Source organism: Tachysurus vachellii, chromosome 25 (genome assembly GCF_030014155.1).
Source record: "Tachysurus vachellii isolate PV-2020 chromosome 25, HZAU_Pvac_v1, whole genome shotgun sequence".
Classification (NCBI taxonomy): Eukaryota; Metazoa; Chordata; class Actinopteri; order Siluriformes; family Bagridae; genus Tachysurus; species Tachysurus vachellii.
The window spans coordinates 15,886,841-15,914,563 of NC_083484.1; the positions used below are offsets into that span (position 1 = coordinate 15,886,841).

Consider the following 27,723-nt stretch of genomic DNA (forward strand, 5'->3'; position numbering starts at 1 on the left):
CATGAGATCTAACATGCTAAATATTTCCTGAAGCACTGTAATTAAGTAAAAATCTACTCCACTGAACCATATCACTGCAGCACTGAAGGTGTAAACGGAGCAGAATTACAAAAATAACACGTTTAAATAACATACCATTGAAGGTAATATATCAATGCTAATGGAGAAGTTGCTGATGCTACATGTATTGACCACAGACAACATCCAGCACTTGATCTCGTGCCCTCATTCACTTAACTACGTTATCTATTACTACTTCAGATGACATTTTCAATTCTGTTGAGGTTTCAGATAAAATATAGCACATTAAGTGCTGTTTTTGACTACAGATGAACATGTGACTGTCCACTTGAGGTGTTTTTTTTAGCTTATGTGGAATAAGTCATCCTGTATATCTAAAATCTGTCTGCAGACAGACATGGACAAGCCTCGTGTCATTGCTTCAGGACATTTATATAGTAATCAGAAAGGTTTGTCTGTCTGGTAGATTATTAGTCATATGCACAGGAGTACATTTTTATTTTTAATTTAATCATAAATATCTGCCAAAGAAAAAGGTTGTAGCTCTAATCATACTGGGTGGAATTTGTGTTAAATAAAAATCCTAGCATATTATTGTTGACAGATGCTCAAATGACAGATGCTCAAAATACGGTGATTATTTTCTTGATATTCTGTGCCTTTAAAATGAACTATAAACAGATACAAATGCATGATGTGTTATTGTTTAATTAATAGCAAAATAGAGGACATGATCTTAGAGGAAAATAATCAATTAAATTTCAGGTACAGTAACTTTGTCATTTATTTTAATCACACTGATGATCATATTGTAAATTGCACTTAAATGGATATAAACTGCTCCCAATATTAAGCTAAAAAAGCATGACAGCTCTGGGATAATAATTCATTATGACATGTGATCCTTGTGATTCGTGTGCCAGGCTGTATGATACACCTTTTCATAGCAACATGAAGTATTATTTTCATGAACTTGTATCTGAAAATCAGCTTACATCCTGGAAACATGTTCATTTATAAACAGACACAGTGATGTGCAGCTGTTTCCGCCTCACTGAATCAGTAGATGGCTCACAGCAAATCAGGGGAAGAAGAGGTCACATACAGTGTTCAACACCTCAGAGAAATACTGATTTAATGACAGATGTGAATTTTACAGCTTCCGTTGCTACAGCAACACGCCGAAGAGGAATAAGGTGCAAAGTGCATTAAATCTGAGGACACTGGTTCCGTTGGACATTTTTAAAAAGCTTTTACATGATTTGGAGAATGAAACTTCATGCTGTAGGTGTTTTAATTAGTTTTTTTTTTTATTGATATTGAAATTTGATGGATTTGTTAAACTCAAACGTACTTGCATCTGTTAGTCTTGGCCAGGACGCTCTTGTAAAAGAGATTTTTAATCTCAATGTGCTTCTTTCCTGGTAAAATAAAGTTTATAATAAAAGTCAGTGTCTAATGTTACACGGTTTTGTGCTTTTTCAAAGACTTACATACTTTTTAAAATGACAGGCAAACTAAATGATAAACACAAGAGAGTGGTTAGGAGAAGGAAAGTGTCAGGCAGTGAATAAACTAAGCTGGCAAGGGAAACAAAGGAACAAATAAAAAACCTCAAGGTTCTTTGAGAGTGGTTTATATACGTGTGTGTGTGTGTGTGTGTGTGTGTGTGTGTGTGTGTGTGTGTGTGTGTGTGTGTGTGTGTGTGTGTGTGATTGAGTCCAGGTGTAAACAGTTAATAATCAGGTGAGGTTGACCGTCACAATGGCACGTGTGTCTGCGGCGGCCATGTTTGTAGTCAGTAGTTTGTAGTTCGTAGTTCAACACCAAATCTGCTCATGGCATGGCATGTATAATGGGAAAGTGCATGTTCCTTGTGTTACCATTTTTAAATATGATATTGATATTGCATTTTTATGATGTTGCTCTTATATTATTTTAGAAAAAAAATTTTTGCCACTTCCTTTTCAAGTTTGTGCAGAATTTGGCTCATTTGGTATTTAGTGATTCCTCTCAGCTGACTGTCAGGAAGCTTAATCATTTTGTCCAGACACAGAAACACACACACACACACACACACACACACACACACATGGTTTTTACACCAAATTTGGCTGGTTTTGGAACAAGGAGGCTGGTGGCAGTTTTAGTTTAAAATTAGAATTGCTGTCAAACTCATATTTAAAGCAATAAATATAAAAAGATTGTGTAAGTGTGTACTGTAAGTGTAGACAGTGTATCTATGATGTACAGAACCATTTCTCTACTAAGTTATATTGTAAAGAATGAAGAACGGAAAGAGGGATTATAGAGTGAATAATATCTGAACTGGGCAAAGATATTGCAAATAAATTTGTGTGAAATTCAGAGAGCCCTTTTTCCCATGCAGTGACTGATACAAGGCTTGTTCAGGCGAGTACACATTCTGAGTTGTAATAATTCTGGAAATTCTCGACTATAATTATAATTTTGACCCAGCTGTATAATAAAAGAAAGAGATGTCGACGTAAAAGATCGTGCAAGAAATGCAGATACTTTTGCAAATCACATGCCTTTGAGGGTACACAGTGCTACATTAACACACATGCACACAAATGGGATCGCAGTTAGTAGATAGTATTAGTGTTAATTTTATTTATTCATTTATTTATTAACTTTTTACGTTGCCTCATGGTGTGAATTACACTAGCACAAATAAAACGTACTGTAATTCTAGCATAAATTTACTCAAAATCGGTTTCATGCTGGTGACTTTTTTCATCAGAAATCAATGTAAATCTTGTGATTATGAATAGAAACAGGCTTTTAATGCAAAAATATCTCATATTGATATAAATACATGCAAACATGATGTTTTTTTTAAGAGAAGAGCTAATCCAGAATGTGTGTGTGTGTGTGCGTGTGTGTGTGTGTGTGTGTGTGTGTGTGTGTGTGTGTGTGTGTGCATATGTGTGAGTGTGTGTGTGTGTGCGTTTCACACTCAAATATGGGTGTGAGCCAAAAAACCCAGGGCTCATCATGAACCACAGAAATAATGTGTTGATGACAGATGTGATTTTCCTGACTTGTCGGTTTAAAGCGGAACAAAAAAGTGACTTATTGTGATGTGGGAAACTTTGATTTAAGCTTATTTGCATACAGTGTACTACATTATTTTGCAAAATTAGAAAAAAAAAACCCGAAAAGCAGAAGTTCTTGAAAACATCTAGTCTTAAATATCACTTTTTGCTCTAAAGTGAATTCCCAGCTTTCCCTGTGACTCCCTGCTGAGTTAAAACAGTACTTTAAACTAATGCTTTTTACTCAAAGAGCAAAAATCCTTGGTGTCTGGAAATTTCATTATATACTAATATATTATCTCCATGTTAAACTTTCGTACAGAAGTAACACCACTAGTGATTAGAAAAAGTAGAATTAAAGCAGGAAAGACTTTTAACGTGGAAAAGACTATGAGATATTCATTTTAATTTATTTATTTTTCATTTATTCATTTTCCAGAATTAAATACAAAGCAACATTAAGAAATCAGCTCGTCTACTTTTTACTGACCACCTACCAAGTTTGTCCAGCCCACTTGGTTGGTTTTGGCTTCTATTATTGAATCAGTTTTGCTAATTCATAAGTCCAAGGTCACTTAGATAAATAAACATAACCACTGTGTGTATTGAGCTCGCTCAGTTTTATCTGAGCACATTTTTCATCTTGTGACAGATCTCAGGCAAAAAGCAAACTCGATTACAATGCAGAGACTGATTCAAAACAAAGGCTTGAGCTTTTCGGTTCATAATTAAATGTCACCTTTCTCTGAGCAGAGGAGGTTATTGTGATATACGATCGTCTGTCACTGTGGTGTAGCTTGTTGCTGTTCGATGTTCATTTCTACAGCGGCTCTAAGGATAATAAATGTAGCTTCTAAAAAAAATAAAAAATAGAAAAAGATGTGTTATGGCTGTAAGCTTCTCTCTGAAGGTCATACACACACTCACGCACGCACACACACACACACATAAACAGGCTTCCTGGCTAGACATAAGTTGCAAGTAAAAAGTTAATACTCATGGGGGAAACCAAGATGGCTCCCAGTTTGACACAGAATGCACTACTTACTGTAGAGTGTAAAAGCCATTAGTTCATGCCCTGTGCACTTTACTGCACTTTATACTGAGATATGAAATTAATCAATCTATATAGATGTCAGCCATGGCTCCGCTGTCTGATCTATGTTTATTTCTGTCCAGCAATTAAAATCTTTACAAACATTATTTGAACTCCACCAATGCTTCCTGTAATCCTGGGACGCTTCCTGACTTTCATTTCTTCCTTTTCTCATCCTCTCTCTCTCTCATTCTGAGTTCTGAATGAAAACCCACAAGTCCCACGCACTTTCACCACACAGAGCCTCTGGGGATCAGTGAACAGACTTGTCTTAATTAAATGTCCTTGGAACAGGATCCGTAATTTGCTGCTTCATTTGGCTACAGATCACCTTCAGGGTTAACTGCTGCTCTAATAACCATGAAATCATCTTCATTTCCATGATAAGCTTTAAACAGTGTCTGTGATTGTTCTAATTGCAGCAGGTGTCGTGGTTTATCGAAACCTCTGCTTCAAGGGGTGTGTGTTGTAATTATTGTTAGCTTCCTTTTAAAACTCTTTTCGACCAGAAAACCGTTAAGGATTTTAGATATAAAAATTGAACTGTGAATTTTTCAAGTGATATAAGGAAAAAAATATTAATTGTTACAGATCCTGACCACAAGGTGGTGCAGTCACAAAACCTCTTGGACACATTCAGGACGTGGTCTAAAATATACATCTCAAGTTTCATAATGATAAATTGATGCATTGTTGAGATACACCTCTACATCCTGTATTTTGTATTTACAGGGTTACAGGTGAACGTTCCAAACATCAAAATTCAAAATCTTTTGTTCTGACAGGTGTCAAGATGATGAGTTGAGTTGTACAAAATTTAGAGGAGTTGTCACATAAATGGCAGATAGATTTGAGAATTTTTATCATATGTTTTAACAAAATTTGTTGGATAACCTCAGGTCTTGGTTCTGAATTTCTTGTCGCTAAGATGCAGCCTCAGTCCTGATTCTTTGACCAATTACAAGCAAACTGTTTGGAGTATTCAAAATTCTTTTGATAACTTTTGTGATAATAATCTGAAGATGACGTGCATCAAATTTGGTGATATGTAGTCACATTATGTCATTTGGACCAAATATGACCAAAAACATACTTCGAAATTAGGCCCAAATTTGACCCAATGCTGAAACTAGAGCTTTAGTAGTAATTGGCCCAAATTGGGTCAGAATATTCTGTAGGCCCTCCCCAATCAGCGTGCCAAATTTCACAACTTAGACACACTATCCAAAAAAGAAGAGGTAGAAGAACTATATGCAGTCTATGCGCCTTCGGTGCTTGGCCCCCTAATAAAAGGCAACTCTAAAGGCAAGCAAACCAAACAAATTAGGGAGTATTTGCTGGGGGAGGGGATTTGTTCATGTTCTTGTTGTATAAACTTCCCAAGTTTCAGAAGCTGTATTTATGACAGTAATATACTGAAGAGATTGTGGTGTGTGAGATTAGTTAAGAGATATATGGCAGGCTTGTATATTGCAACACTGAGAAGACTCTCACTGTGTTTGTAGTCAACAGAAGGGAAAGAAGGAGCTTATCTCATCGTGAGAATGTGTGGGTGTGTGTGTGTGTGTGTGTGTGTGAGAGAGAGAGAGAGAGAGAGAGATTCCTCGGTGCTGACGTCTTCGATGGAGACAGGCAGTGAATGATAATAAGACTGCTGAGAGAGAAGACTGCAAGCGTATACACAGAGCTTCGGTGTATATCACCAGGTTTAACCTTCACTGCTTTTAGAAAGTTCTGACTGGTCAAAAGGTGCTGATTGGTTGGCTATAACAGCAGAATTCAAATCACACATCTATATTAATGTGCATGTCCTAGCAATAAAAAACTTTAATACATTATCATTTTTATAGTAATAGTGAATTTAGGATTTTGTTTAGGTAAAGAATGTAATGGTTAAACAGATATTACCTCTGAAGAAAATACTGCCAGACATCTTAAAGCCAATCTATATGGCTGTTCACGGTGAGCTCCTGTGTGTCACTGAACAAATGTTTTAATGCTTTTTATCAGATCAGGCCACTTAGGGAGTAGTGAGTGGGTCGATGGTCCACTCTGACTGACGGGTAATGTCATTAGCTCTGGATGCGATTGGCAGATGCAGCCGGACTGAGGCATTCTGGGATTGATCGACCTCCTCCAGTAGTGCTCTAATGCGAGCCGATGTAAAATCACTCATTTGTTTATGAAATATTGATATTGGCTGATATCTCTTCCTGGAGGAGGCCAGGTTCGGAGATGAGACCGTATACAGATCTTTCCTCTTTTGTGTTCTGGCTTTCATCCTTCATATCTTATGAAAGATTTTAATAGAAACACCCACATACTCTTAGAGGAAGTAGTCATGCCAGTGCAGCACACACACACACACAGACATACACACACACATACACACACAGTGAGAAAGCTCTTTCTGCAATAAATGTGTGACTAGCGCCACCTGCTAACCAGAACAGACAGTTACCGATGTACATCCTGCATATATGAGGAAGGAGGACGTGTAAAGGTTGATCAGGTGGGTCGGAAAAGTTCGGGTTTTCCCGCAGTGTCACTGAGGCTTAAAGTAAGCCACAGCAAAACCTTTAACAGAGATAATAGCTTTCCAGATCAATAGCACTGACCAGGACAGAAGCCACTCAACCACTAATGAATATAAGAGTTTTCAGTGGCTGAGCTTTGGGTTTCAGAAGGAACAGTTTGAATTGTTTTACAATAAGCTGAGTGTGTGTGTGTGTGTGTGTGTGTGTGTGTGTGTGTGTGTGTGTGTGTGTGTGTGTGTGTGAAAATAAACCACACTGGAGAATTTGTTAGTAATTATAATTACCTATTACTATTACACTTCTATTAATTCCAAGCTAACATAATTCATATGTGTGTCTGTTTATTCTAGTTAACAAGGTTGGAATGTACTTTGCACAGCACTTGGTTTAGACTTTAAGTAGTTTGGCTATACTGATTTACAATAACTCTAGCTTAAGCCCTTATTCTAGCTCTTTTTTGTAGTGGCAATGATGGATGGTTCCCTAGCTGGCCAAACCAGTGAACTTAACGTCCAGCTTTATTGAGCTGAGTTCAGCATTCCAAGCCTCATCTGCTCTGCACCAACAGACCTGCACGGTGGGAAATGCTGACTTGTGTGCAAATCCCGTAATTAAATTAAACGTGGCTTTGAGTGGTGTACGTGTCCACTGTATAGACTTAACATCAATCGAAGTCAGCTTGTGGTTTGTTAATCATGATATTGTGTAACAACAGGATACAGAAAATGCAATTATGTGTACCTCATATTGTTCGCATGTGTACTGACAGCAGCTCAGTTTCTGAAGTTAACCTGATTAAATCAGACCCAGAGTTTTTGGTTTTATGAATAAAGCAAGCATAGACTGAAGAATTCCTCAGGGTTCAGTTTTATTGTTGAAACCAGCCCAGGGTTTGCAGCAGAACAAAGACAGATAGATTGAACATGTTATCTGCTGCGGATCTTGTCATAGCTGATGTCTTTTTTAGGCCAGCTCATGTAGGCCATTATGAGACAAGCAATCTTGCACTGACTAAACAGGGCAGCACTTTGGCAAGCGTATACATTTAATCTCTAAAGCTATGTCTCTTGCCATACTGTTCAACAAAATCAATATTTATTACGCTTAGTCCACATGATATTAACTAAAATAGCCAATGTTGGCATATTTTCCTAAATCACTGCAATACATACAGTAACTGTTCCAGCACCAGCTACGTTCTCAGGAAGATGCTGCTTGATTGACAAATAACTGAACGTTTCTCAACATTCTTGGAATTAGATTTTGACACTATACAGTAAATGTTTTTTCAAACCCATGAATTTAATGTCACAGTGTTCAAAAGTTAGTTTGAGCGTGAGTACAGAGTCTGATTTCAAGACACTGTAATTTTTGATGTACTCGGATGCAGAGACTAAGTTGCCTGTATAGTGGATAACATGCATATAGTAAACCATGCAATTAATTGTGATTATTTAGGCATGATTTTGAGTACAGATTTAGACTAACAGGTCTATAATAATTGCTAAAGACATGCATACTGTGGAATTGGACTTGGGTATTAAAGCATGTCATGGACATTAAGGCATAAGATTTAAAAAGGCTAAATATGACCTATAATCTCTGGCTAAGTAGATTAAAAGTGATTAAATATGATCGAAAGTGTCCAATTTATAATGAACACAAACTAATAAGGCAACTAGTTTCAACTTTTGGAATTGTTACTGATCCGAATGCACACAGAGGGCCACATTCTTATGTTTCTCCCAATAATGGCAGTCTTCTGAGATGTTATATGCTGCGAAGCTCTGTTTATGACTGCTGACAGCATGGACCATAAAACCAGACAGTGGTATCTTCAGATTCTCCACCACAGCTTCTGCATCCCCCTTCTTAGCCGGACCATCCATCAACTGTTGGATGGTGTCCTTGGGAATAGGCTGTGGATTGAGGCAGTAGGACACGACTATGTTGTTTCCGTTTCTCTGCAGCAAATGAAAACAGTTCTGCCCTTCAACACACTGGAAATTGTCTCTGGTACGGCGGTTCGGCCATAAAGAACCGCTGCTGTTTCCTGAGTGGCTAATAATGCGGACAGACCAACTGACCCAATCATACTTCTTTTCCAGGAAACTTATCAGCGCCTGGGCTGTGTCCTGGAGACTATCTCCATCTTTCTCCTGGACCAGCTTCTGGACATCCTCATGTGCCTGTGTTGGAAATGAATTCACACATTCCTCAATGACTTCCTTCATCTTGGTCTCAACCTCTTGGATTTTCTCCTTCCATTCAGAGAGCTTCAACTGCTCCATATCTTCCCTTTTAGTGAGGGCATAATGACTTAGCAAGACGATCAACCCCAGGCAGAAGAGTTCCTTCATCCGGACACAGAAATCTTCTAGGACCCTTCTGTTCTTAAACTCATATCTCTCCACCGCCTCCAGGATGGACTCTCCAAAAGTGTTTGTGCCCATCAGGGCATCATATAGCACATTGAGGTTCTTCTCACCACCAGTCTTGCTAAAATGGTCCAAGAACAAACGTATTTTGACTTCCTGAAACTGGGGCTTGGCTTCCAAGATGTCTTGATATTTGCGGAACTGGTTGCGTATGTTCTCCTCCACAGAAAAGTATTGAGAATCAACATGTCCCTTCTGTATCTCACAGTTGATGTCATCGAGCTGGGACGAGATCACATCGAGCCTATTATTCACAACTATGAACTGCTCCTTAACATAGACCACCTCCTTACTTTCAACGTTGTCCAAAACTAGCTTCAGGACTGGAGTAGCAACTTCACACAGGGGAAAAAACTCCCCGACTGCACTAGCCACGACCTCAGATCCTCTCTGGAATGTCTCCATTACAGCCTCGATGGCCTCCTTCTTCTGTGCCAAAAATCTTTCAAAGTGATTAGACATGGCTAAAATAAAGCAACAACAAAGCAAAGACAATTAGGAACATGCAGTCCTGACAATCATACTGTCACAGAAATGTCTTTTGTTTGCAACTTCATCTGGAATTATCAATAGGATAATGTATAGAAAAACAACTAGAAGTTTAGTCTTCATTGTTTATTATTGTTTATTTATTTATTTAGCTACTTATTGGTATGGTTGTATAAGCAAAATTTGCACAACAAAATTAAAAACATCCAAAAGCTTCCCATATAACAGGATTCTTTAACTGAACTTTTGAATTAGTAACCGGTTTCTCAAATAAATAAAAATAGACAAATAAATAAATAATGGTGCATGGAAAAAAGCCACATTTTGTGTTGGCTGTGAACAGGGCTATTTTTAGCTTGCTGAATAAAACAACCTAAATGAGAACCCAATTATAAGCAATATCAGAAAAACAGAGTCAACTCGATTGCACTTGGCACATGTTAGTTTTAGTTATCGTCACAGGTGTTTTTCAAGGGCCCCTGCAAAGAGACACACCTTAAGACACCCTTAAACTCAAATGCAAGGACGATGTGAATATAAGGACAAATGTCATTACCTACAAATGATGAAGAGCCGCAAATCCTTCAAGATGAGCCTTTAGGAAAACGTTCCAAATTCTCCAAATGTCCCTCAAGTTTTTCAGATGTAGTCTTGTGTTGATGTTAAAGCAGCGACTGAGGAATGATGCATCTGATGATCTGGACACACACACACAAGCAGAGAGAAAGAGAGAGAGAGAAAGAGAGAGAGTGAGAGAGAGAGAGTCGTGCGCACGGAGCCACGAACCTTTGAGCCATTTTTGGGAAGCTCTTCGTGACAGTCGGGTAAAATGTCTTTCTGCTTAATTAAACCTGACTAAAACGTCGTTTCTTATTATTACTTCTGATTAATTCACGGTTTTTATTCGAAAATCTTTTTTAGTTGAGTCGTGATCTTTGGAGAGGAAGAAATTTACGCATGGTGCGCAACATTTATCTGAGCCTCCGGCCACATTTACGTTCACAATATTTCCACTATCACAAAAGGTAAGTGCTTTATAAAGTATTTTGTAGAAATATCAGATAGCTGACGTCATAATTTCTGGCATGCTTGTGATAGGTTTAGGAATGGTAGTAATATTCATTCTGGTTGGATTTTTTTTGTAAAGCATATACACGAGACTTGCCTTTTTCTCTCTGATTACTGTCGATGAGCTGATGATTAATCAGAGGAAATTGAAATCGACTGAAATTCATTTCTAACACATTTTGTTCACATAAAGGTCGCGCCTCAATTATTTATTTAACCTGCCACAGGATCTAGTCTCATCGCCGTGGCCTCGATTTCAATATAACACACGCTGTGTATACATGACAAATAGGCTTATAATTCATAGATAAAGACACTGAATGGGGTTTTAAATTGTTGACGGACAAAATTGTGCTGCTTGGTTTGCACATTTAGATTTATATGTCAGTATGTCAGCCTTGCAGTGAAGAAAGGCAGTTTAACATTAGGAATAAAATGAGAGCCTTTTGGCATGTAGGTTAGGAAATTTCAATAATTAAAACATGATGCTACACCTTCTATCATAGGGGCTGATATTTCTAAATATTACACGACCAGATGATTTGACATTCTCTTTACTAAATTATTATGGGGATTTGGACCTCTTTTCTATTCTCTATGGTTCTGGATCAACATCAATAAATAAGCATTTGGAGGAAATTAAAATCACACACACACACACACACACACACACACACACACACACACACCCCAACTAAACTACAGTAGCTTTCTGTGTTTCCTTCTTTAAATTCAGGCCCATAAACCTGTTTTACTTGCTTTGAGAGGAATGTTAGGGGGTTTAAAGCGTGTGAAACAGTATTTTAGAGCTGTGAGCACGGTGGAGAGGGTTGTGTGTGTTGTTTTTTGAATGTCTTCATGTTGAAATCTTTTGGGGTTTTGTGTAATAAACCTGGCAAGATTTCAAGTTTCAACGAAGCCTTTTTTGTTCTTCAGAGCCTATGTAGCCATCTACTGTATAACTGAGTGTCTAGCGTTGATTTCATTTATTAGAACATTAAAAAAAATATATATAAAAAAAATTAAAGATGGACAAACATTAGTCATCAGTGATTAGTCATTAGGAAAATGGTAATTCCTGATTGGTCAATGAGAATCATAGTGATCTGTGATTGGTCTGTGTTAGCAGTGGTGCTCAGTGGTTGGTTGTTGGCTACGATGGCACGATGGCAGTTCAGCCAGGCTTTATGGTTACAAGTCAATTAACGTATGTAACTTCAACAATTAACATCTTATCCTAATTAGCATCTTTTCTAAAATAGTGGCCAAATGGGTTTAAAAAGTCACCAAATCTTAAGTTGGCAACACTTTAACAGTTAAGTGTCGCATTATGGGCACTTGTCACAATACATATCCAATTATAACCAAGCAAATGGGCGGAGCTTGTTGCTGAACCAACATTGCTGTCACTGACAATGGCAGCGTTAATGATCTAACTAATTAAAGCAACACTGAACACAATCCAGCACGGCATAATTTATTTTTACAATTATTTGAGTTATTTAATTATTTTTTTTGGGTGATTGATTCTGGTTTCTTATTGATATTTGAGTCACCATTAAATTCACATTGTAAAACAGACTCTCTTAGTATTGTCACTAAAAAGAAGTATTTACTTGCTAAGCTCCATGACCTTGAAATTAATTGTGACAAGTATGAAAACATAAGATGATGACGTGGTTCCCACAGAACCTGGTGGCTGTCACAGTGTAGTCCGACAGATTCCCCATTTTAGTTGATTTTTTTTTTAAGTTCTACTTAAACAAGGATATTATTGTTTATTCAACAAAGCTCTCATATTCTGTATTTTTGTTGTTGTTGTTTTTTTTTGTCTCATTAACTTCAAGAGAAAGATAAACGAGACTGGTGAGGAAGATACCAGCAAATAACTTGTTTATTTTAGGGATATATAATATTATAACAATTGGAATAAATGGAAATTTATTATCATGTAATTGTGTATGTGTGGGAAAATAATCCAAGCCTCTTTATGCATTCACTCTTTTTTATATATCACTTCATTTATATATATATATATATATATATATATATATATATATATATATATATATATATATATATATATATATACGTTTATATATACGTTTATAAGAGGCATACGTTTTTTTAAAACGTCAGGGTGTGTTGTAATAGGAAATTGCACAAAAAACCTACCCTGTCTTATTTATTAATTTTATATATAATAGTCTTACACGTGTGTGTTGGTAAACTTCTTTGCTTCTTTTGTTCTGTACCAATTGTACTTTCTTTATCTGTCTGCATTATGTCCTGGAGTTATTATAGTCAAAACGAGAAGAATTATGTTATTAATAATTCAAGTATAATGCCGTTCCTTGAGCACTAACCATATAATAACACTAGAGGTCAGTAAAGATGGCTGTAATTGCTTTTAAAAATATAAATAATTGACACCTATAATAATTTGTAAGGCCTTAATTTTCCGGTTAGCTGATCCTCTGTCCTCCTAAATTAGCCCTTACGTCCTTTAAACTTGTCTCTATTGAATCTAATCCTACCATAACTTCACTTCCTGTCTTTTAGGCAAGGCAAGGCAAGGCAAGTTTATTTGTATAGCACATTTCATACACAGAGGTCATTCAAAGTGCTTTACATAGAAATTAGAAAACAGTTTATAAGAGGGAATATATATATATACATACACATATACATATATACATATATGTATATATATGTATGTATATATATATATATATATATATATACGTATATATATATATATATATATATACATACACATATACATATATACATATATGTATAAAAATAAGAGACATACGATAAAATCATAATAGAAACAAAGAACAATTAAAGAAAATAAATGTGATTTCAATAAAAACAGTTTAAAATATGTTAAAAAGAATAAAACAGGAGTAAAAGTGATTTGGATCAAAAGTGCAGTCAGTGTGAAGCAGCACAGTGCTCATTTAGTAAATGCAGAGTTAAACAGATGTGTTTTTAATCTTGATTTAAAAGTGTCTACTGTTGAAGCACATCTGATCTCTTCTGGAAGATGATTCCAGCTATAGGTGGCGTAATAACTAAATGCTGACGAACCTTGTTTTAAGTGAACCCTTGGTATCTCTAACTGACCTGATCCTAATGATCTGAGTATTCTGCTTGGTTTATATTCAATTAGCATATCTGTAATGTATTTCGGTCCTAAGCCATGAAGTGATTTATAAACGAGTAACAATACTTTAAAATCTGTTCTAAATGGAACTGGAAGCCAGTGTAAGGACCTGAGGACTGGAGTGATGTGCTCAGATTTTTTGGTTCTGGTCAGAATTCTGGCAGCAGCGTTCTGTATGACCTGCAGCTGTCTAATGGTCTTTTTGGGGATCCCAGTAAGGAGTCCATTGCAATAATCCACCCTGCTGGTGATGAAATTATCTTAATTAAATCTAAACTAAGTAACATTTTGGCTGGCAGCTTTTGTACAATTTATTTCATAATATTAGTAAATCTTGTGTTAACAATGCAGTGCAGTGATAAATCAGTTACAGTTATTAGGACAGAAAGTGTTTAAACACTGCAGTTGCTTGCAAAATCTAACATGAAACGATTTCTGATTTTTATACAAAGGATTAATTTTTACAGTTTTTTCTTTGAGTAATTATTTTATTAAAAACAATAATTATTAGTGAGACTTACAGCTGGTTTTAAAAAAGAGAATAGTAAGATAATGCTCAATATATATCCTGATAAATTCGCTATACATCTGATGGAAATTTAGTTATTAAAGGCTCAGCAGCAGTAAAGAGAACAAATTAACTGACTTAAGAATTTACATTTAGTTTTTGTGTTTGTCAGCGTCCTTACTTTAATAATACAGGTATTAATGCAGACTTTTCTAATTTTCTTTAATAATCTGGTATAATATATTGTTTTTTAAAGCCTTCAGTGGCTTATTAAAAAAATGTGCTTATTAAAAAAATGTTAAAAAAATAACAGCACTCAAATAGCATGATGCGTTATTAAGTGACATAATGCGTTATGTGGCATTTAAAAAAGATCCTTTTGAATTCCTCAATTCTTTACCCAGCAACACATTTTTATTTAACACGTATATGTTGTCTTGATTTAAATGTAAATCGCAGTCTCGTGGATGAAAGGACAATGGCGACATCTTGCGGCAGCAGGTGGAATTGTGTGGCCTGCCTGACGTCACACATCGTATTTTAACGTTTCCTCGTATGAGGAAATGAGGCTACCTGTTTTTCATATAATTGTGTATGTGTGGGAAAATAATCCAAGCCTCTTTATTCATTCATATACTCATATCTTTATTTGTAGTGCATATCGGTTTATATAACATTGATCAGCAACTGAAAAAATACTCATAGACGATCCCTGGTCCTTGAAGTATTTTACACCATTTAACCACATTTGGATTGACCAGAGACTGTGAGCTGATTCTCAGATAAGATTGATAACTGTTTTCAGTTTAAAAGTGCAAGGATTACAAGCATGTATATAGACCTTTCTATTGTACATGTAGGCAGGACATGTTTAAAGGATATCTACATTTCATTTGATCCTACACAGAGAAGAGTAAAGAGAGAATAATGCATTCATGGAACAACTAGAAATATGATCGAAGGAACAGGTAAGTAAGTGTGTAATATATTCAGGAGGCACTAATGGCACGGTTCAGTAAAAGGCTCCTGGAAAATGAGCTTGCACTTTAAGCAGTTTGTTCTAAATGGATGCAGGAGGTTTTTAATGCGAGTCTAAATATAATTATGAGCCAGATTCTGTTCTTCAACACAAACAGCTGTGAAGCAAATCAGAGCGTGTCTGTTAACGGTAACTATACGACTGACTTCTTAATCCTACACCTTAAACCTTAATCTCATAAGATTTGTAGTTTTTAGATATGTGTAAACTTGGGCTGTTAAGCTGTATGAGGCAAACACTCTAAAGTGTTTATCTTTAGTGTTATTACATTTTAAGGTAACGAGCAAACGCATGCAGTAGTCATAAGAGCGTAGTGTTAATTCTGGGAGTTCTTCATGATTCTACATTTGAAAAACTGAAGTAGTGGTCGAAAATTAATTAGTGTTCACAACATCAAATACGTAACATTCTTTCTTTTTAAGATGGTTTAGATACTGCAGGAAGTGCAGGAAGTGCTGCTGAATGACTGGATTTGGAAAAAAACAGTTACAAACAACTAGGTATTAATGTGATAGTAACTTTAACCTCACACACAGAGTACGTACGGTGATTGTTGATGGTTTTGGTGCAACAATCTACATTTTGAAAGTGTGTGTGTATGTGTGTGTGTGTAAGTGGTCCAAATTAAGTCCTACAATTAGTTATCATTTCTGGAATCTTCAGATATTAACCATCAATCTAAAAGTGCAAAAGTCTAATGTCAGGATGAGAATCTGTTTATAACATTTAACATTAACTAACACTGAGTATTAATTTTGCTGAGTCAGTGGCATAAGTGTTACACACCATACTGACAATTAGGCCACGTCCACGAGTATACGGCTACTTTTAAACCTCTCCACAAAAAAAAAAAAAATCCTTCCCACACCGTATTTTTAAAAATTTTCCATCCACATGAAAAAATGTATAGGTGTAAAAATGAAACACAATAAAACATAAGATATAAGACAGAAAAGAGATTCAGGTGGAAAATTTATGGTTGAGAAATTTGTTGGATCAGTTCAGTCTTCAGGTGGACATCATGTGCCATCTGAGTGGTCATTCTCTTTCCAGGGGCAATGTGTACGACCAAATTGATTTAAGATATTGTATAAAAAAACAAAGGGGATGATGAGGTGAGTGAGTCAGTAAAAAAAAAAAACAGCAATACATGACAGATAGGGGGAGAGAGTGAACACCAAAAAAAAAAAACATACCGTATAGACCTTTATGGAGTACATAAGGAGTCCTGTGTGTGTGTGTGTTTGAGATTGGAAAGGAATCACTTGCACTTCCTAAGCACCTCCTGCATTTTCTCTTGCACTTCCTCCATCTTCGCAGCCCATTCCTCTCTCAGGCCCTCTTCGTCATCACCGATGATCGTGGCGTAACCCATCAGAGGGATGAGGCCAATGCAGAACAGGTAGGTGATGTGTGTGCACAGACGCTCCATCACGCTCTTCTCTCCTTTAGAGTAAGTCATGTAGACGTCGAGGATGGGCCGGCTGAACAGCTTGGGCTTGCCCATTACACCATCGTAGAGTGTGTGCAGGTTCTGGTCACCCAAGTCGTTGGCAAAGCTTTCCTCAAAATCGTCGCGCTTGCCCTCCACGTGCTCGGGTCGTGCCTTCACAAACTCCATGAACTTACGGAACTGGTTGCGTAGGTTGTTCTCTACTTGGTTGTATTGCCCGTCCAGCGTCTCCTTCCTGATCTGGAGCAAGATGCTGTGGTTTTGCTTCGAAATCTCATCCAGTGATCGGTGCACGCTGACAAACTCACGTCGAAGGGTCTGAATATCCTCGTCATCCACGTGGTGGAGGATGACACGAATCAGCGAGCCTACCACACCGAAGATGGGGTTCACCACAGCGGCTGCGGACGAGATGGCGGATACACACTTCAGCACCTTTACAAGGTCTCGCTTCAGTTTGTCTCTGTCCTCTGAGATCTCAATGTCATCCATGGCCTAAAACAGATTTATCGGTCTGATGGGGAGAAGAAGAAATACTTTAAATCACATAGTCAACTACCTGCAATTTATAAACAGGTAACAAATATTGCAAATACATGCCATAGATAGTAGATAAACACATTGTGTAAGAAGTACAGAATTTACACTTCCCGTGTTGATCATGAAATTTACTTCTATTCAGTTAAAGGGGGTGAATATTTATGCAAGTCACTGTATATTAAGTTTCATATGGTGACTGCATGGGAAAAGATTAGTCGTTTCTCATCGAAACCTACTCAGATATATAACGTAATCCTTCGTACAGCCTGCAGCTTTCAGTATCCTACTGAATGCAAAACGCTCTTTTGCATGTTGCTCTGAGGTGAGTTCACCTGAGCAGCTCCGAGTGGTCCACGGTGTAAGTATGAATATAGGAACTATATTCCTCATGAAATTTATTCAGTCAGAAACTTTAATGACTGCTGAATGTTATCACGAGAGACAACGCTAATCATCAATAAAACCAAAGCCTAAAAATTTAACTTGGAAAGGACGGATTTATTTTTGCACAAACAATAAAACAGTATGATCCACAATACAATACAAAGTATTGGAAACAGTCAGCCAGAATGAATAACAATAAAAATAAAAATAGACAAATATTTGGTGCAAAATGTCCAGCTTGCTTGTCTATACATTCAGCAACACTTTTAGAGTTGTATCTTATAATATTTGGCATAATCTGTTTAAAGTGAATAAAAAAAGTTTGGAATTTTAAGTGCTAAGCCAACAAAAAGACACACAAGAAAACAACAGAATAATAGAAAGAAACAGTTACTTTCTTATTGCCCATAATATAAATAGCATTGATTTTCTTTATCATTGTCTCTATGATAAAGCAGCAGAATCGAAGACAGCTGTGGTTTAGAAACCTCTCAGTGCATTTGGCATCACTCCTGCTCACTACACTCATCAAGGGCTTCCTGCATCTTGGTCTGAATATCGATGACCCTTTGCGCCCACTTATCCCTGATCTCGTCCTCATCATCCTCCGTGACTGCGTAATAGGCCATCAGGGCCATGAGACCAATTTGGAAGAGATGGGCCAAATGAGCGCATTTAGCCTCCATAATCCTTCTGTCTCTTTTGCAGTGCTCCAGATACACTATCAGCAGTGGCCTCCCAAAAACAGTGTTTTTTCCGATGACGCCTCGATAGAACACGTCTAAGCTCAAGTCGCTTTTGTCCTTTTCATAGACATCCTTGAAATCCTCCATGTAACGACCGGCGTCGTCGGGGTTCGTCCTGACTCGCTCCACCATGGTGTTGAAGGCGCCGTACTGGTGCTTGATGTACTCCTCGTACTTGTCAAATACTTCGTTGACTTCGTTCAAGCGGATCTGGCGCAGCGTCTGTTTGTTTTGCTCAGAGATGCTCTCCAGCTTGTCATGAATCTTCTTAAAGTCCTTGTCCAGCTCGTGGGTTTCATCTTCCACCAGGCCTTTCCTTACTACACCAACCAGTGAGGTGACGATGCCAAACAGAGGGTCAATGGAGGAGGCGAAGGAGGACACTTTCTCTACGTAGCCCAGCACCTTGGCTGCAGTTTGTTTAATTTGTTCCTTATCTGCCATTGATGCCAAGGGGTCTCTGGCTTTGCCTCTACTGAGCCTTTGGTCCCCTGTAGTTCTGAAAAAAGAAGGAAAAAATGTGTCAAAGAACTAAACGAGAACTGAATAATCACTGATTTCTGCTTTATCAGTTTCCAACAAGGAGTCACAATTCAATATGAAAGTTAGATATTTAAATGATCTGTTTCAGACCTCTATTCGTTTTTTATGATCTAAACATGTACTTTCAAAATCATCCTTGCAGATGAAGTAGGGTGCTGTCCAGTTCTGAAACATCCGAGGAGAGAAACATGGCAAAATCTGCTAATGTTATGGCTCAGCTGAGATTTGACCCTGGTTTAGATGGTTATTATAATGTTTATTGATGTTGTGCTCTGAAAATCTAACTCTAAACCATTAGGGAAGCCCATACAGTTGTCTTCAACTATAAGCTGGATATAAATAATGCATCACATAAGCGACTGGAAGTGAGCCGTCACTTTCCTGAAGTGTAAACAAAGTCTACTTTAATGTCTTGTTCATATATAATCGATTTTCCTACAAAAGTGAATCACAGGCTGTAAAACTCTCTTTATCCAAAAACCACAATCAATTAGCTGGCCTTGTTGTTCCTACCGGTTTAACATGAAACAGATTTTCAGTAAATAAGGAAAATAAACAGAGCCAAAATAAACCCATACAATACATTTCTACATAAATTCCTGTTGTTGCATAATATAGAAACTGCATCTATGACTGAAGGAGCACTGCCCACTGTCAGGCTAACCTGGTTAGCTTGAAATGAAAACAACTCAAATGATTACTCGCTCAACCTCGAAACAAAGCAACATCAGTGCGATATAATCTTACACGAGGCCATAGTGATTAAAACAGAGAACAGGAAAGCAGAAAATGGGCCCAAGTTCAGGATCTTACCTGCTGAAATGTCTGTAGCTGTTCCTTTCCTAATGGTGCTGCTGTGTTTTTCGTGCAGGCAGCCACTATCTCAGCCTCAGGCTGGAGAGACCGCCCCTGCCTCTCTGCTATATATGGCCAGGGTGAGGGAGTGACTCATATCTAAGCAATGCTCATTGGGTTAGGGAGGGAAGGAAGAGGAAGGAAAAAAAAATAAAAAATCAGCTGCTCCGCAGTCCCTTCTCACAGCTCAGAAAATGGCTGCCACGCTCCTCGCTGCAATTGGTTAGCAGCAACTCAGAAGTATGTACTCGCTTTTTAAGACCGGGGCGTAATGAGAAACGAGCAGTCGATAAAAAATGTCAGGAATTAAATGCCATTGTTGGTTGAGGCATTGAAGAGTAACTTGAATTTCCAGATAAGTGATATGAAAACAAAAAGGAGGGAAAATTCACTACTCGTAGTAAACAAAGCGCTGACAATTAGGAATGTCTATAAAAAGCTGGAACACGCTTCACATTGTTAACGCAGCTGCTGTGCAACTGTTCACACTGTAATCCAATTCTGTGCAGCTGCCCTAGGAGGAGGTTTAAAGACAGAGTCTGTCCTCTGTCCCTGTGTGCTTTTACTTTAATATGACTCAGTTTTAGATTCTAGTTTAGAGTATTAAGAGATAATGAGGTTGTAATGCAGGATGATCGTGGACAGATGAAAAGGAGAGATTTACAGCCGTAGTTCATCAAGGTTTCGGTTTAATTTATAGATTTTATTTTAAATTTTACTTCACATTATTCAAAGAGGATTTTTGTTAAATGACAGAAAACTGTAGCTGCGCTTTAAATACCACTTTATTAGTGAAGGAATACACTAGATATTTAAAGTCCAGATCGAAACCCTGAACAAGAACAAAGTCCCAGTGAGGCAGGATGTTGGTGTAAAAACTCAACACATTTCTGACATCAGCACTTTCACGAATCACTCGCATAAAGAAACTGTAGCATTTTAATCCCTTTTCTAATCATCAATACTCTTTACATTATTGGTTACATGTTCAAGTTCGATTTAACCTTAAACTTAGAAAGTCTTCGTTTTAGATTTGTCCAGGGGCTCATCTGCAATTTTTACTGATGATAACTCAGTCGACTTTCAGCATGTATTTGAGTGAAATGTTAAGACGATTTTATTTGATTAATCTTTTATTAAAATGATACTGAAAATTCTTTGGTAACCTTTAAAAGTTTCAGAAGGGGTGTGGCTCAATGTAAGAATTTAAATTGAAAAAAGACCAAGCCCCAGACCTTTAAACAGGGTGTTACTACAGTTGGTAGGAAGGAAAGGAAATTATATGAATAATTAAATCTTTAGATTTTTAAATTAGCTCAGTAATTATGTCTCATGTCCAATAACACACTCACAGTATCTTCCCAGGTAAATTCACAGAAAAAAATTCTCTAGATTTTCTGTTAATAGGATGTTAATATCAGGGTTTATCATATGCCAAAATCTGACATCAGCATCGCATTAAAATTTTGATTATTTGGGACTGACATTGCATCCTGTCTATTAGCTTTAAGAACAGTATCGCTGAGCCTTACATTGCAGTCCTCTCTGGGCCCTGTGGACAGGAATCCTACGTCCGAAAGTAATGTCCTCGTCTCGGGTAAGAATTAATCCTGCAAGAAAACAAAAGGGAGTTACTGAGTGTCGCTTTATTAGTGGCGAAAATAAGAAGTGATGCTTAAAACTGCTAAAAAAAAAAACAAAACACTGCAGTATTAAGATGTGGAGCAGAAATGAGATTTTTTTATATAATGCTATATTTTAATAAAGTATATAAGAAATTACGACATATCTAATACGTCAAAGGCTCACAGTCGATTTGATATGAAGTATACTGAGATATCAGACCTGAAGCTGAACTCATCAGACCTGAAGCTGAACTCTTTGTATAAAAAGTACATCATTACTGAGTCACAGTAGAGAAATTCTATAATGACTTCCGACATCATGTCTTTTATTACTCGTGGTTAAATCAGTTTACGTATGTGATTACGATGTGCCTGCATTCCTTTATCAGAAAGGTGTCTGTGGTATGAATGAGTAATTCCAAAGAAACAAGACAGAAACTTAATATTTATAAAGTACCAAAGACTAAAGTAATGTGAGAGACAGTTTGTTTATTAAATGTTTATCGACCCTCAACACCACACTAGGTAAAGTGAAGGCATCACAGCTCTTGACAGATGAAAGTGGACATTAGTATGTGTGCTTATGGCTAAAATCCAACACACACACACTCGTCCTTCACACCCAGTCACTCAGGGCATGTCTGTGACACACCATGTTTCTGCTTAACCTCTAGTTGTATGAATCCCCGGCAGGTTTAGTGTGGTTTTTGTTTTCAGCTTTGTTAGTTTCTAAATACCAAAATCGGTTCCCTAAGCAGACCACAAGGGGCGCTGATTTACGGTTTTTCAATTTATGGCCAAAAAGTCATATTCAAAAAAGACATCTAGACACAAAACCTGAGCTCAGATTTAACCCTTTACATCCCTGATACTTTTAGACACTAAATAATAATGTGATTTGGTGATATGCAACGCTCCTTAAATTCAATGACACAATATGATTTACAGGATATGAAACATTAATATTTCATTTTCACTATATCTTTTTTGTCCTGTAAGTAATTTGTTAAGTGATTCGTTCTCATATTTATGCTTTAATTGTATCAAATCTGATTTTAGATGAATGTGTAATATTATTTTAGCCTTTGTCTTCAATATCAGAATTGATCAAATTCATTTAATTTTTGTTTTACTTTAGATTTTTGTGCTTTTAAAGTTGCCTTCATAAAGTTGTCTTTTTTATTTTCCAGTCCTTGAGAGACAATTATAATTTTATAAAAAATCATGACTGATAATCAATTAAATATTCAAAATATTCTTAATCACAGACGTATATTTTATAGATTCTTGCCCCAGACTAACAACGAACAATAGAAAAAAAATGGGAAGAAATGTATATAGAGCAAATAAATTAGAATATAGCAAAATATAAGAGACAATAATAATAATAATAATAATAATAATAATAATAATAATAATAATAATAATAATGTTTCTGTATAATAAATTAAATAAATTAAGTGTGCATTTTTTGGGAATTTGTCCACTAAAGAAAGTCATAATATTTCAATTAGAAACTTAAATATATAATTATTTTCAATATTATTTGATATCGCTTGGGGGGTCAGAAGCATCACCCTCATTTATTTATAAAGAAATAATATTAGCGGTATATATAATAATGATTAAAAAATAATAAATAATGTTTTAAAAAAGTCTTTTCAAAACTGAATGACCACTAAAGATTTCAGAAACTAGATAAAGGATATTAATGTTTGTAAACATGCGAGACACACACACACACACACACACACACACACACAGAGTCAAATGCAAGTCACCCATGAGGACTGAAGCTTTTCTTCACCAAAGCTAGTTCATTCAAGACAAACTACACAATCTCACTGCTTCAAATGTGTGTTGTTATGTCTTTAATCACATTATAATTTATTTACACACTTTTTTTTAGCCTGGTGTTAAACCCAGCATGAATGAGACTCCGTTCAGGAAGTAAGAGGCCTCACCTACTTTCACTCCTGAGAGAGCGGCCATCTTTAAAGCTCTCTGTCAGCTCACAGTAAGAGTAAATATAATTTATTTGGTTAGTAAACATACATAATGTGCACAGGAGATAGTATTTACATAGATATATTCATTTGAGAGCCTCTCCTTCTTTATTCAGTACTTTTTTAATGCTTTTATCTCTTTCTTTCACAGGGCATAGCCTGGCTGCTAATATTAGCACTTCCACTCTCCAGAAGCTTTAAGACCAAGAAAAAACAAGTGAAGAACTACTTCAAGAAGTCCTAACAACACAAAGCAAGGATTTCCTGTCTGTAATGAACAATGTGAGTAGTGAAAATCCTTTACAGCAGATCAATCACCCAGCTTCCTTCCATGGCTCAGCTATAGCTCCCCCTAGCAGCCTTTCCATGTTTCTTAGTTTGTGCTTAGCATAATGCCTTATCTTTTTTTTCAACGCTTAATATTCCAATAAAACACATCCACTGACATGAATATGAGCCTTAACACCTCACAATAAACCCATCCATCCATTGGTGGCCTATGCATTGGCCAAGATAGCTTTTCTTACCTCTTTAGAGAGCTACCTTCCTCTCCAAAGTCCAAACCTCGACTGTACTTCTTCTTCCCAGCAATCCCTGCAAAAGGGCAACTTCCATGTTAGATCTCTGTGTAGGGGTGTTCATATTGGGCCATACCATTTTCTTGTGCCATGGAAGACCCTGGTGGGTTGAAATGGGCCCATTAGGCACTGAACAGTCACAAGGAACCTCTTGCACCAAAATATGGTATATATACAACCCTCCATTATGCAGTCTCTTCCTCACACTACACAGTCCTCCCCCAGTGACATTCAAATATTCCAGCCTCCCAACATTCAAATAGCCCAAACAGAGAGGCAGCTGGCTCTGTGGAGACAGCCGATGGCGCATAGAGCGTCAAAGGGCTTATTGAGAGCATGCCAGGCGCTACCACTTGTTCCAGGGAGTTAGAAATTATTATATGTGGCAAATTAAAGTTCTGAGTGGAGTATTTATGTAGAAATTAATTAAATAAATCAAGAGAAAAAGCCACCGAAATATGAGAGATCCACTAAGAGTAGAGCTAGGAAACTGACGCACGTCTCCAAAGGAGCAGGTGTGTATCCACAAATAAAGACCTAATTATTACTCAAAACAAGCACAGCACAGAGAATTATTTGCGTTGTAAAAATGTCAAAATGTTTTGTAAACTCAACCCTAAAGAGATTTTAGATGTCTGAAAAGATCTGAGCCAAAAAATGATTTTTTATTATTTAATTATCAAATTGTAGTCAATTGTTAAATATCTTCTTTTTGTTAGGATATCAATAAGAGCACTGTAAAAAAAAAAACATGCTAAAATCTATATTATTAATTCAAAAATGAAATAAAATAATAGATTAAAAACTGTAGGCAGGACGAGTTATTTATTTATTTAGCAAGATTATAGCTGCATTAACGCGCTAGGGCGGTTAGCTGTGATGATGAGGGTGCAGCTGAAAATGACGCGCTGAAACCTTCCGTGCTTTCGTGCAAAGGTTGTACAGGTTTACGTTTTTGTATGAGGTATTAGAAACGTTTGGGTTTTTAAGGTTAAACACAGTATTTATTTATGAGTAAAGAATTAAGATTTTAGTAGCGCAGTGCACTAACGCATCATGGCGCGCGTCATGGATACAGAACAAACCGTTTTGCAAGAATATCTTCAAGGTATAGAATCAGGTTAGAAACAGTAGGTATTTATGACAGACATTTTCTGCAGGTGGAGTACCAAGGATATTTGTGTACATCTGAGGAAAGTGCGAGTCTGGACGCGTCCTTCTGGCTATACATCCCCACAGACTCCCCTGCCCCAGCCCACTTAAACATAGTAAACAAAAAGTACTAGACGTAAAGCTGCAAGCTCCAACATGAGTGTATGTGCTGTGCGCATGGACCTATGAGCTATACAGGAATAAATGAGCCCGTTATTTATATATGAGCCTAATAATTTAAATTGTTTTGGGTATTTCAATTAACGTAGTTCACGTATTGCGTATTGTCTGAAACAGACAAGACAACAGAAACAGACAGTATAGTACAATTTAAATAAAAAAATGAACCAGCTGCGTGAATAGCCACAGAACAACAGCGTGCGCAACGCACACCGACGCGCATCGTGGTGTAACCGGATATAATGTCCGTGTTTCTCAGGATTCATTTGAACAGACAATAGATGCACATTACACGCACAACAGGCAGAAAAATATATATGAGTTCACCATCTGGCATCAAAAAAGCCAAAACGCAAACAGGACCTTACAGTTCAGTAGTAACCGTAAAGATGCGTAAAGATGCGCGCTCACGACTGCTGCGTTACAGCTGCTTCATCTTTACATCAACGATCAGGTTCAATCCTACAGAGGAACATCCGCATGCAATACTGAGAAAACCACCAGACTTTACTGCACCATCTACATATTTTGAATAGGAAGAAAAATGTTTAATTTAATTTAATGTCATTTTTAGATGTTTTATTTGAAGAGAAACCTGGTTAGTTTTATGAAAATTAACAGGACAGGTTGAATATTTCCGCATTTTACACGAAAGATGTATTGTTTAAACATATTGTGGAATAGTGAGTATTTTTATTTATTTTTATATTTATTAATTAGAATATAACCCGATAATATTCATTGGATAATAAAAATATGATGATGCTGCTGCTGATGATGATGATGATGGTGATCATGTTGATGTATTTAATCTGATCTGTTCTGATGTAATTCTTGTAATTTGTATGTTTTATACTCACCTAGCTGGTTTAACGGACCCATGAAGCGTTAGGAAGATGCAAATGAACTTCCTCTATTGAGACAACGTAACTTTTATTCCATTTACTGCCTGCTTACAAAAGTGTCTGTGAGATTCAATAAATGAAATACAAGAATAAGATTTTTAGTGCAGATGTAAAAGGATGGTGAAAAAAATAGAATGTAAAAAGGAATATTTTTATGTATGAAATTTGTTCTGGTTATTATATAGTTAGCTTTTTGACCCGTTTTCAAAATGAAACGCTTTCATTTCAAATGACAATAAAAAACGACAATAAAAAAAGATTTAATCAAACTACAAAAAAAAAAACAAAAAAAAAAACAGGAAGCTCTTTTACTATGACACGGTGTTTTAAATTTATATCAGAATGAAGTTTAGCAATAAACGTTTAGCTGAGAGTAATGAGGTTTTACAGGGACAGAAGGTTGGTGCGCACCTGATAAACCGATGGTTCAAACACGCTCTCATGCAGGTCTATGATATTGTAGTTAGATTTTAAAAGGTTAGAATCTGATTCCACTCTCTGTAGATCCACATCTGATTTATTTATTTTTTAAATCTATGAAAGTATTAAGTCTGTGGAATTGGGTGTGATTAGCAGGTGCAGAGACGGCACCTAGTCATGCTGTGCAGATAGTCATGCTGTGTTATGCTCACAGGTTCTTGTTCTGAATTTACAGGAAGATCGAGAGGTGACAAGAAGAACAATTCATCCGTTGGCTGGAAGGAGCACTGCTTAAGGGCTTGATGTCGGTATGTCTCTCTCACACACACACACACACACACACACACACGTAATGACCTCGTGTTAACACGTCTGCTGTTCCAATGCATTACTTTGTATCTGTTCTTGGAACAATAATATTCATTCTTCTTCTGCCAAAGGCATTCTTAAAGGCTGGCTGAAAAAATATACATTATATAAACTAGTATGAACAATTGTGCAAGATATTTTGTTATACAGTGTTCAGTTCCCTATTGGGGGTAATGTTTGGAACAGCCTGGACAAACACTGGACAAACAGATGGACTGTAAACAGGAAACAGATGCTAAACTGTGACATTTGATATACATGATATATATATATATATATATATAATGTGTGTGTGTGTGTGTGTATATATATATATATATATATATATATATATATATATATGTATATATATGTATATATATGTATACATATATATACATATATATACATATATATGTATATATATACATATATATATATATATATATATATATATATATATATATATATATATATATATATATATATATATATATAAACCGTATTAGACCTAATTTGGGTGTTAGATGCACTGTGTTCCTGGAAATCCTGTTTGGGTCT

The 27,723-nt window shown here is 36.6% G+C and overlaps 2 protein-coding genes and 1 long non-coding RNA gene across 6 annotated transcripts; 1 reads left to right on the forward strand and 2 right to left on the reverse strand.

Annotated features, from left to right (window-relative positions):
* Positions 1–7,685: 7,685 nt before the first annotated feature.
* LOC132840362 (uncharacterized) lies at positions 7,686–10,321 on the reverse strand. The gene is made up of 2 exons (XM_060861935.1): positions 10,197–10,321; positions 7,686–9,615 (listed from the first exon to the last, which is right to left on the reverse strand). Exon 2 carries the CDS (start codon positions 9,611–9,613, stop codon positions 8,414–8,416), a length of 1,200 nt encoding a protein of 399 aa, XP_060717918.1. The 5' UTR covers positions 9,614–9,615; positions 10,197–10,321; the 3' UTR covers positions 7,686–8,413.
* Positions 10,322–16,549: 6,228 nt separating this feature from the next.
* Positions 16,550–26,404, reverse strand: LOC132840036 (protein rapunzel-like). 4 transcript variants are annotated; one of them, XM_060861348.1, is made up of 4 exons: positions 24,107–24,159; positions 21,481–21,558; positions 19,907–20,047; positions 17,898–19,049 (listed from the first exon to the last, which is right to left on the reverse strand). In XM_060861348.1, exon 4 carries the CDS (start codon positions 18,992–18,994, stop codon positions 18,311–18,313), a length of 684 nt encoding a protein of 227 aa, XP_060717331.1. In that variant the 5' UTR covers positions 18,995–19,049; positions 19,907–20,047; positions 21,481–21,558; positions 24,107–24,159; the 3' UTR covers positions 17,898–18,310. The 4 variants fall into 4 exon arrangements, with proteins under 4 accessions (XP_060717332.1, XP_060717331.1, XP_060717330.1 ...); XM_060861349.1 differs by lacking the exons at positions 17,898–19,049; positions 19,907–20,047 and adding an exon at positions 16,550–17,394 and having other exon boundaries at positions 24,107–24,173; XM_060861347.1 differs by lacking the exons at positions 19,907–20,047; positions 21,481–21,558 and adding an exon at positions 26,350–26,404 and having other exon boundaries at positions 24,107–24,173.
* Positions 20,076–27,444, forward strand: LOC132840037 (uncharacterized). The gene is made up of 4 exons (XR_009647790.1): positions 20,076–20,188; positions 23,483–23,590; positions 23,731–23,861; positions 27,050–27,444. It is a non-coding gene; the product is annotated as an uncharacterized LOC132840037 (long non-coding RNA).
* The last annotated feature ends 279 nt before the right edge of the window (positions 27,445–27,723 follow it).

Excerpts from the sequence above, each read along its gene's own strand:
- LOC132840362 (XM_060861935.1), bottom strand. The coding sequence starts at position 9,613 with ATGTCTAATCACTTTGAAAGATTTTTGGCACAGAAGAAGGAGGCCATC.
- LOC132840036 (XM_060861347.1), bottom strand. The coding sequence starts at position 26,371 with ATGGGTCCGTTAAACCAGCTAG. Across the intron at positions 24,174-26,349 it reads GGGTCCGTTAAACCAGCTAG|GGATTGCTGGGAAGAAGAAG; the intron begins GTGAGTATAAAA and ends GCCCTTTTGCAG. Across the intron at positions 19,050-24,106 it reads GAAGGTAGCTCTCTAAAGAG|AACTACAGGGGACCAAAGGC; the intron begins GTAAGAAAAGCT and ends TTCTTTTTTCAG.